The sequence below is a fragment of the Papilio xuthus genome, unplaced genomic scaffold (genome assembly GCF_000836235.2).
Source record: "Papilio xuthus unplaced genomic scaffold, Pxut_1.1 DF824992.1, whole genome shotgun sequence".
NCBI classification, from domain to species: Eukaryota; Metazoa; Arthropoda; class Insecta; order Lepidoptera; family Papilionidae; genus Papilio; species Papilio xuthus.
Window position 1 is genome coordinate 3,047,270 of NW_013533657.1, and position 9,739 is coordinate 3,057,008.

The 9,739-nt window shown below is 33.1% G+C and overlaps 1 protein-coding gene and 1 long non-coding RNA gene across 2 annotated transcripts in view; both read right to left on the bottom strand.

Moving 5' to 3' along the window:
• LOC106126521 (uncharacterized) overlaps positions 1 to 3,573 on the bottom strand; it is a 6,381-nt gene extending 2,808 nt beyond the window's left edge. The window contains exons 1-8 of the mRNA XM_013324233.1: positions 3,561 to 3,573; positions 3,370 to 3,450; positions 2,825 to 2,875; positions 2,667 to 2,738; positions 2,495 to 2,554; positions 2,209 to 2,226; positions 2,014 to 2,112; positions 1,900 to 1,935 (exon numbers count right to left, since the gene is read on the bottom strand). Coding sequence (XP_013179687.1) covers positions 1,900 to 1,935; positions 2,014 to 2,112; positions 2,209 to 2,226; positions 2,495 to 2,554; positions 2,667 to 2,738; positions 2,825 to 2,875; positions 3,370 to 3,430 — 397 coding nt within the window. The 5' untranslated portion in view covers positions 3,431 to 3,450; positions 3,561 to 3,573. The remainder of the gene's footprint in view (positions 1 to 1,899; positions 1,936 to 2,013; positions 2,113 to 2,208; positions 2,227 to 2,494; positions 2,555 to 2,666; positions 2,739 to 2,824; positions 2,876 to 3,369; positions 3,451 to 3,560) is intronic.
• Positions 3,574 to 3,781: 208 nt separating this feature from the next.
• LOC106126647 (uncharacterized) lies at positions 3,782 to 4,342 on the bottom strand. The gene is made up of 3 exons (XR_001228374.1): positions 4,246 to 4,342; positions 3,922 to 3,996; positions 3,782 to 3,854 (listed from the first exon to the last, which is right to left on the bottom strand). It is a non-coding gene; the product is annotated as an uncharacterized LOC106126647 (long non-coding RNA).
• Positions 4,343 to 9,739: the final 5,397 nt, after the last annotated feature.

Below are 9,739 nucleotides of genomic sequence, written 5' to 3' on the forward strand. Positions count from 1 at the left end.
CTCATCAGACGAAACGCGGAATTTCTTCCACTTCACGCCTGTTTTCTGTGTGGTGGTGGTATTTCACCGGGCGAACCTGGCCAATTCGTGCGAAGATGTTAAAGCGGGTTCTACCACTCTTAAAACTTATAGGTTATAAGAGAGTTTTCTAACTGGTTGCTACGTAAGACTTATTGACTTATATGTTCGTATTTAATAAATAAAAATTGTTATTGATATGGAATTCTGGTTTTATAATATTATAAACTTTACATGAAAAGTTTTAAATCTAAATTAAGGACGTATCCAAAAAATTAATCGACATCACAGAGGATCGAAGAGCTGGCAGCTACCTCGGGCAAAGAATTAGTTTAGCTATCCAAAGGGGAACGCTGCCAGTTCGGGACCTTGTCTAAAGGGACTCCTTTTAATAATATATTTCAGTAAATTATTCGTTTTTAATATTTTATTTCATATCATAGATTTAAGACTTTTCATATAAGGTTTATAATATTACTAGCGGACCCGACAGACGTTGTCCTATCTACACGTCTTTAATTTGAAAATTCGAATATTATTTAAAATTTGAGACTGCGATGGTAGCGCCGTCTGTCGGATCCAATGTAAAACATTCCAAAAATTAAAAATTAATTAAAAAAACATTGTCCAGCGGACAAAATTGTGAATCTAAACCATTTCCAGATCCCCTTGAACACACACAAAAAATTTCATCAAAATCGGTCCAGTCGTTTGAGAGAAGTTCAGTGACATACACACTCACAGAAGAATTATATATATAAAGATAAATCAAAATTTTATGTTGATAATTTTTAGTCGCGTAAGCTTACGTTTAATCTACTGTAATTACTAATTTAAACTACGTTTATGCCACAGATACTTTTAATGCAAAGTTACAAAAGCATTCAAAAGCTTGTTGATAAACGTGTTTTATATTGATTTCAAATACAATCAATGATATAAAATAATAATTAATTTTATGAAAACATTGTAATATTGATATACGAGACGATTGTGACTCTGAATACATTAACCTTCTCCGATTAACCAATAGAAAAATAATATAATAAATATTTTATCAACCCTGTTAATCTTTTAATAAGTACAATAATTACTGAATACAATAGAAAATTGAAGGTTGACTTTTGAACAGACGTTGAAGCAAAATGATCAGCATCTAAGCGTCAAAACAGCTTTCGAGTTAATTTTTTAAAGTTGACTCGAAGAGCCAGAGGTCAAGTGCTTTAAATAATAGTTCTTGTACAAGTAATTGATTGGTTTAATTTGTTCTTTGTTTGATTTAGTGAGCTCTCTGACATTGTTTCGACAGACGATGTGTCATTGTGCGGCCTTCACTTGTTTAATATGTGTTAAATGTTACTCTCTTAAATTAAATGACCATACATATTTGTTTATGGTTTTTATCGTAGCTTAATGTGATTGACCAATGCGGTTATATCTGTATATCACTATCTTTGTTTTTTTTTTTAATAGAATGAAACAAGTGGCAATATGTCGTGTACATGTGTCACCAGTGGTAACCCACGCTTGTAACACTCCGTGTATAATAGTTTTCAGATATTTTGACTGCACTAAATTTCGCATGAGTCACAACAGAGCACAGTTTTGGATTGTTGGGATTCTTTGGAAAGTTGGGCTGGCTGGAGTCCGGATCCTGCTCACACGTAAAATACGCGCAAGTCGTGGAATTGCGAAAATAGAGTCCTTTCAACTTACTTAGATAGCCAAACTTTTTCACTTTGAGCCGCCAAGATATTTGAAAAGAAGTATACTGCTTTGTAACCATAGTAAATAACTTTAAATACAAAGATAAGAAAGAATTAGAACCGGCTTTTCATTATTTTGGGAATTTTATTTTAAACCAATATAAATTTTCTTTACTGTTTCCACTAAAGGTATTGCGTTCCACCACTTCTCCTAAAAATAACAGTTTCGTAAATATAAATATATTGAGAGACAAAAGACAAAAGTTTGAACAAAAATATAATTACATACCCTCATTTAAAATTTGCAAAATCTTATGAAAGTTACCACTTTTTGATGAAGTTACCGATCGTAAGTCACTTGTATTCTCTGTGGCACTGTCGTCGCATTCTAAATAAAAATATATTTATCTATTTATCACAAACTGTTGGATATTTATAATTCAATGTCAATTTTAATTGATTATAAATAATTGTTCGCACTTACTGAGACCATATTTCATTCCTGTTATCGATAGGCAATTCACACTATTAATACTATTATCATAAAGACACTAACACAAATTAAATAATACGTTTTAAATTATAATTTGAAAATTGGGTTTTAAATTCTGTAATTTTAAAGTTAAAGTTAGTTAAGTGATTTATATTATATGCGAATTTCGTTACGTAAATATATTTTATATTTCTACGCAAGGGGGATAGGGCCCAAATGTTTTGTTACTCTTTGGGTATTAATTTTAACTTGTGAAGTTTTAAAAAAAAGTAATTACCTAATGCTAAACAAAGGTCTTTCTTAAGCGACGGATGCCTGTCCTCACCATTTCTTTTAACTGGTAAAAATTTAATATAATTAATGAAATCCAAATTGAATAAAGACATAATTTGTGCTTTACCACACTTCTCTACTTTGAGAAAGCTTTTGTTTTATTTTTACCAACTTACCCTCTCTGTCATATTCTTCTAATATTTTTTTCAATTCACCCAAAGATATTAGCTTTTGATCTGGATCTGTAACTTTGTTTTGAATACAATTTAGTTTTTGCTCTTTGTGTCCTAGATGGCGTTGGTCTGATAAATTTATTGATGCTTGCTTTACTCACCACCAACGTTATTATTATTAATGTAACTATTCCCGACTTTATAGATAAAATCTGTAAGAAATATCGGTATTGACTTATTTACGCTGTGAGTTTATTAATACAAAGCTTTTGCCCGCGTTTCCGTCTGCGCGAAATTAAAAAAAACTTTATTATATAGCCAAGCAATCTTCGAGACTGAGTTCTAAATCTTTTCTAAAATACATCGAGATCCATTGATCCGTTCAGGAGATACCTTCTAATATCCATCCATCCATCCATCCATCCATCCATAATATTACTATGAGAGTAAAAAGTAAAATTTTATTGGGTAAAAGTGCACTTTTTTATCGAAATAGTTCTTTACACTTTTCTTACTAACTTTTAGAAATAAATGAAACTATAACATTTTTTTAATTCAAACCAATCATGTTGGTAACACAATATGATTTAAGCAAATAACTTCTTGATGCCTTATTTTGAAGCAAGCTAATAAATTCTTAATTTTTGTTTTTTTTTGACCTCAAGCCTGTAGTTAGTTTATTAGTTAAAGTCCTTTTTAAAAATACCTTTTATTGTTGTCATACTGGCAACTGAGTTCGTTGTTAGCCAAGATGTAGTTAATGCCATGACGTTAGGCGTGCTTACATCTGTTCAAATGTAAAACTGATATAATTTTGACAAATAAGATATCAAAGTAGTATCATGCTATCGTGCATACATCCACTTAAAAATAATAAATAAAAAGGTAAAAGATTACCAGAAACTGTATTTAACTCCGCTGTAAATAAAACAGTTAACTAAAAATATATACAGAGAAATGCATAGTAACGTAATGAAAACATTAGAGATGCTAGATGTCTTGAAATTATATTATTAAATCTCTGCCTATCCCATGTGGGTCGTAGGCTTGAATATTAATATATAAACTAAAAAAACTTACGAATTAAAGCAGCTGGTACCCGAACATATTTTGTTTTAGGCGAAGCTACAATATGACCTTTGTTCCCATCTATTTCAAATTGCAGTTCGATCTCGCGATTCGGAAACTGTTCTAAAACATTTTTTTTATTTGTTATAAGTAAATAATATAACTGTATTTTAATACATTTTTCAGTTACCTGATAATTTTTTAATTGGTTTCATGTACTTTTGAAGTAAACTTTCTAGTTTCTGTCTATTGAAAACTTTATCACCTGTGTAATGAACACGAAATAATTATCAATTGTCTGCTTCATTTAGTTGGGTATATGTTTTTTTTTATAAGAGAAAGAGGCAAACGAGTGGCGGGAGTTAGTTGATCAACGACACCCATGGACATCTGCAACACCAGAGGAATTGCAGATGCGTTGCCGGCCTTTAAGGAAAACGTATGCTCGCTTCTTGAAGGTCCCTAAGTCGTATTGGTTTGGAAATTTGGGTATATCTACAATATTATAACTTACCATTCAAGTAATCATGTGCTTTACAAGAACAGATTACTAAGAAAATAACGTAGCAAATAGGCATATTTTTATAGCAATGAACTAATATTTTCCTACATTTTGTTATATAAAACAAATAGAAAATAAAGCAGTAGCAATGATTTGATTTTGAAATTATTTGCAATAAACCCTGATAAAAATAATATTTCTGCGAGTGAAATGTTTATATGTAAAATTTTAGTATATAAGAAAAATAGCAGTGTAGCAGTTGCCGCGAATTCGTCCGCGCGTAGTCGAAAAACTCTAGTAATAAATGTAATCTATATCAACCAGAGATAGTGTAGCTTCCGAACAGTGAAAGAATTTTTCAAACCTTTTCACTTTTCAGAAGTTTTGGAGTCTATTCAAACAAACAAATCTTTCCCTTTTGTAATATAAGCATAGAAATATGTAGACATTGGCTTAGAATAATGTTACTGTTATTTTTAAAACATCAAGATTTTGTAAGCATCTAACTTAAATACAATATCAAAATCAACACGTAAATAAATTCAATAAATACGATAGGACAGTCTGTTCTACACATCGTTTTTTTTGTGACTGAGTAGTCACTGTTTGCCTTGAAGAGACATTTACAGCTTCACCGGGCTTGAGGTGGCCGAGCGCAGATGGCGGTTAGCCTGAACTTCGTTTAAGAGTAACAAGACTTCAGGGCTCCCTCAGGAACCTCGGCTCGGGATGTTACTTCGTTATAGTTACCGAATTGGGATATTCGACATCTCTTCTTTATTTGGAAACATATAAGATTAGTTAAACTGTTATAGATAGAGAAGTAAAGTTTTACTTGTATAAATTTATGACCTAATTACTAATTAATCAGCTATTAGAATTATAGACGCTATAAACTATTTACGTTTCAAAATAACTGGTAAATGAATTAAATGAGATCTGATCCGGTTTTACGTAATAACAAGACTGTTCCAATAGTTACGCGGAGAGTAATAAAACACAAATCACTTCATTAGAGAGAATCTAATCATAGCCATTCCATTTAGGCATTTTGTTAATCATCTAAATTGTAATTAACTACGAAATATTACAGATAAAGTAATATTATTTTACGAGTTGTTGATACAATGTTATACATTGTAAAATATGGTTGAAGACCGAGTTCTCAATATTTTTGTTGTTAAATATTTACTATGCATTGAAATTCTACCAAATGTACATATATTAGAGATTTTAATGACGAAAAAAAATATTATATCATATTGAACATTACTAACGTATTATACTTAGTTCAGTTTCCAGGATTGTACTGAAAGTTGGCGGCAAAAGATTGATTTTCGATAACCCGTGAGCCCTAGATCCCACAGATTATTATGAGTTAATAGTAATGATATTTTAAGTTTTAATTTTACGTATAACATTGTTTGTACAGAATAGTTTTAAATCGAAGAGAAATGGAGGGAAGTTCTGCAACAGTACCTTAAACAGAGGCTTAAATATCTGATAACAATACCAAGATGTAGAATACGATTGTTAGATATTCACGAGGCTTGACCTCGGAAAGATGATGGCGCTGATGTCACCTTGATTATCTGTACGTTGTAGATCGCCTACAGTCTAATGTAAATCGATAACCTTTTAATGCTTAAGATAACAAAACATGGGAACATATTTTGAACTCTATTCGGAGACGCCTACGGGATACCATTACAAGCAATTGTTAATGTGTAAGTAGACTAGACAAGCTAGAGTTAGTATTCTATCTCCCTGTATAATTTAATATCATCTGTTTACATAAATATAAGACAGAAACCGCTACAAATCCAATGCATTGAACATAACGGCTGTAGCTGTTAGGGCAGTATACTCTGCAAAATATTTATCTTCTTCTGAAAAATTAATTTAGTTTATGATAGTAACAAAAATAAAGATATCAATAATTTAAATATCTTTCCTGAACAAGCCGAAGCAAACAGTGTTGATATTTTATATCAATAGTTTTGTGACCGATAATTTATCTATCAATTAGGTGTTTAGATATTGTACTAAGTAGCATAATTAAAATTAAACTGGTAACAATTATAAAGAAATAAATTGTTTTTATTTAACCAATTCTTTCAGTTCGATAAATAAGAAAAACAAATTATTTATCGACGTACGATAAACAATGTGTAAATATTTACACAAAAATTATAGGGTGGTATATACTGTACCTACCCTTTGTAGGAAAAAGGATTATAATGACTCCAATTATTAGGCGCGGACCACCTCAATGTTTTGAGTAAAATATTAGCATTTCTAGCTTTCGATATACTCACTCTGTTAAACTTAGTTCTGAAATTCTACTTTTCCTATCACACATTGCCAGCATTTTGTACATATGAAATCTTTACATGGAAATGTGTCAAGAGCGAGGTCGTGTACTACGTAATATTAAATTTAATAAGGAGTTCGATAAACTTTATTGCGGAACAGAAATTATTGTTCTCGTGAATCGCGATAGTTGTTCTTAGTACAGAACGTATACCTAATATTATTCTTATCGCTGCACACGGGGGACAATCGTGAGATTGCCACCATGTGCAAACCATTCAGAGCTAATTTGGATTAATTTAGACCAGTTATATGTTACAATTCTTCTGATATCTGATTACTTTGGAAGATCTCTTCGATATCAGTGGGTTAAAATAAATCAAAGGACATCATTTACTCGGTTTATATAAATTTGTCCAACTATGGTACATTTTTGGTAATTGTTCCTCTGATATTAAAGCAGATCTTTTCATAATGTTTATGATAAAAATTATACCGAACAATAAAAGGCAAGGTAATTTTCTTTTAGTAAATTTCTATATCTTAAACAACTATTGAAATTCAACGCATCGTCGTGAACTAATTTAGTTAGATTTCTATGCAAATTTAATGACACTAGTTACGGTACGTTCGGGACCACTAACGAAGTGCGCTATTAATGTTAAAATGAACTGATACGTGAAATATACGATGTAGACACGACCATTATTCGCACATTTTTTCTTCTTATTGAGCTGGGTATTGGCCTACGATACATTACACCTTGTAACGTCGTATAGTATTCAGCTTTACAATAGTTAGTGAAATTATAAATAAATTTAAAAAGGTTTTCCAAAATTCAAGGTGCTGTCTGGAGTCCAAATGCTAACTATTTTTAGTAGGAAGTTGTAGGATGAACATATTTTTACACACGAGTATCACGTGGTTATTCAAGTTAAAGTAACTTTACACTATTTTCTTCGCGCTTTATTTGTTAATTGAAAATTTTGCTACAATAAAATCGAAAACAAAAGTATGTAACTTGTAATCTACATATAAATGTGTTAGTTTCGCTTTTAATATAAATAATGTCAACAAAGTCATCTCGAGCGAGTTTACATACGCAAATTGAGAGCACGATCAACAATCTCGGAGCCTAATTATATGTATCTAAGCCGTACTGTAATGTTTTTATGAGAAAATTATACCGGAATACTAAATTTTCCGCGTTAAATCGCTACCCGTCAACACGTATTATGAGACATAAGATAGCACCTAGATATAAAGACGTAAACACTTCTTTAATACTCACTTAGACTTCGAAAATATTCACAGATATCTATAGTATAGTAGTTTAGCCTTTTATACGAAATTCAAATTGGTCCTTCGGAGTCAACGGTCGAGTATTAAGTAGGCAATAGGCAGTCCGTTTTGGTACCAACGGTGCATAGCAATCGACACCATGTAAGTCTAGCCAGTGGCTACACTCGCCCCATTAGACACTACTTCCTTAACAAAAGAGGCTCCGAGCCTCCCATTCTAACAATTGTATGAGCTATTTACCTTATCTGTAGTAAGCCGCAATCACACTCGCTCCTAGTGAATACAACGCCTTCTGCTCTTTGATACTTTATAATCAAACCTAAATCCTATTTACTTTTGACGTGAGGCAAGTTTGAATTTTTTTATACACGTTAGGCGTAAATCTCGTTATGATAACTTTTCAATACAGAGTTTATGGTCGTCGACGTATAGAGTTACTACAACTATGATAATAAGAGGCTAAAAAATCTTCAGCTGTATAAATAGTTTTTTTTTTATAAAAGCAGGGTACAAACGAGCAGCGGCAACACCGAGGTGTACATCGACGCCTATGGACATCACCAATACCAGAGGAACCACAGATGCATTGCCAACCTTTGAGACGGAAGAGTTTTCAATCAACATGAAACTTTATAAGACATTTTACGTGACATTGCAGTGTATCTTGTATACGTCTAGTTTATAATATATCTTAAGTACGAAGCTGTTACGGTCGGCGTATAGAGCAGTATCAGCAGTGTCGGTAGGAGCGGCGCACCCGCGGGTAACTGCGTTATAACAGTGATAGCCGGCGCGTGATGTGACCATAGCGGGGGACCATCGCCGCACGCTCGATGCCCGGACCCGCACCAAACCCTACCCGACGATCCTCAATCTTATCTGCTAGCCTAGTCACGATGCATTGCATTTCATTACCACTATGTAATGATGAAACATCTCGTAATAAGTATGTTGTATGTTCAATCCTCTGTATTGCTCATCTTTTATACTTAGATCTTCTTTTGGAATTAATGTGTATAAAGCAGGTTTAGTGCCGTTTTCCCAGAACGTATTTTAAGCTATAAAAGTATCACAATCCTTGACAAAGTGACAAAGTGTTTGACAAGCTAAACACAGGCAAAACGCGCATATACCGCGTAATTATTTATCATTGTTTACTGAAACATTTGCGCATTTTGAAATGGTTATAAAAGCACAAATTGCGATTACGTAACATCTCCGGCGCGTGCTGGTAATCCCGGTTTTGTGAACAGAAGTGTCCGCGCGACTCGTAAGCGAGTCGTGACATAAGGACTGCAGGCGGCCGTAATCTCGAATAAATTGCGTACACTTAGCGACTCTTTATAGACCTTTTAAGGTAGAAAATTTAAGATGATAATCGACACGTTCATAATTAAGATCCCTCGATTGTAGACTCGTGACGTAGTGTGGGTGTGGACGGTTCCGCTTCCGAGGTCACGGGTGGTCTCCATCCCCAATTTTGGTAGCCTACTGACTCTTTCTAGAAACAGTCCACATAACTAAATCGCCTCACTCGTTGTGACTTTTTGTTCTTCTAACCAATTTCTGATTTTACTTTAAAAGACATCGGTGATAAAGTGCGACGAATAGAGGCTAAGTTTGTGTAAATGTTTAACAAAAAGAGACGCAAATATTCGCCAGATGAAGAAAAAGGTATGGTGCTAATTTTATAATGAGATGGTCAAGAAGAATTCACTGTATAAAGAACTAGGAATGTTTAGCTGGATACCGTACGGTGCTTGCACGATAGCGTCGTGTGTGGCTTACGATACTTTAAATAATATACTAGCTCTGGACGATCCTCATATCTCAACGGGAAGTATTTTGCATGCGGCCACTACCTATCTTTTGGAATGATCTCAAAACGGGA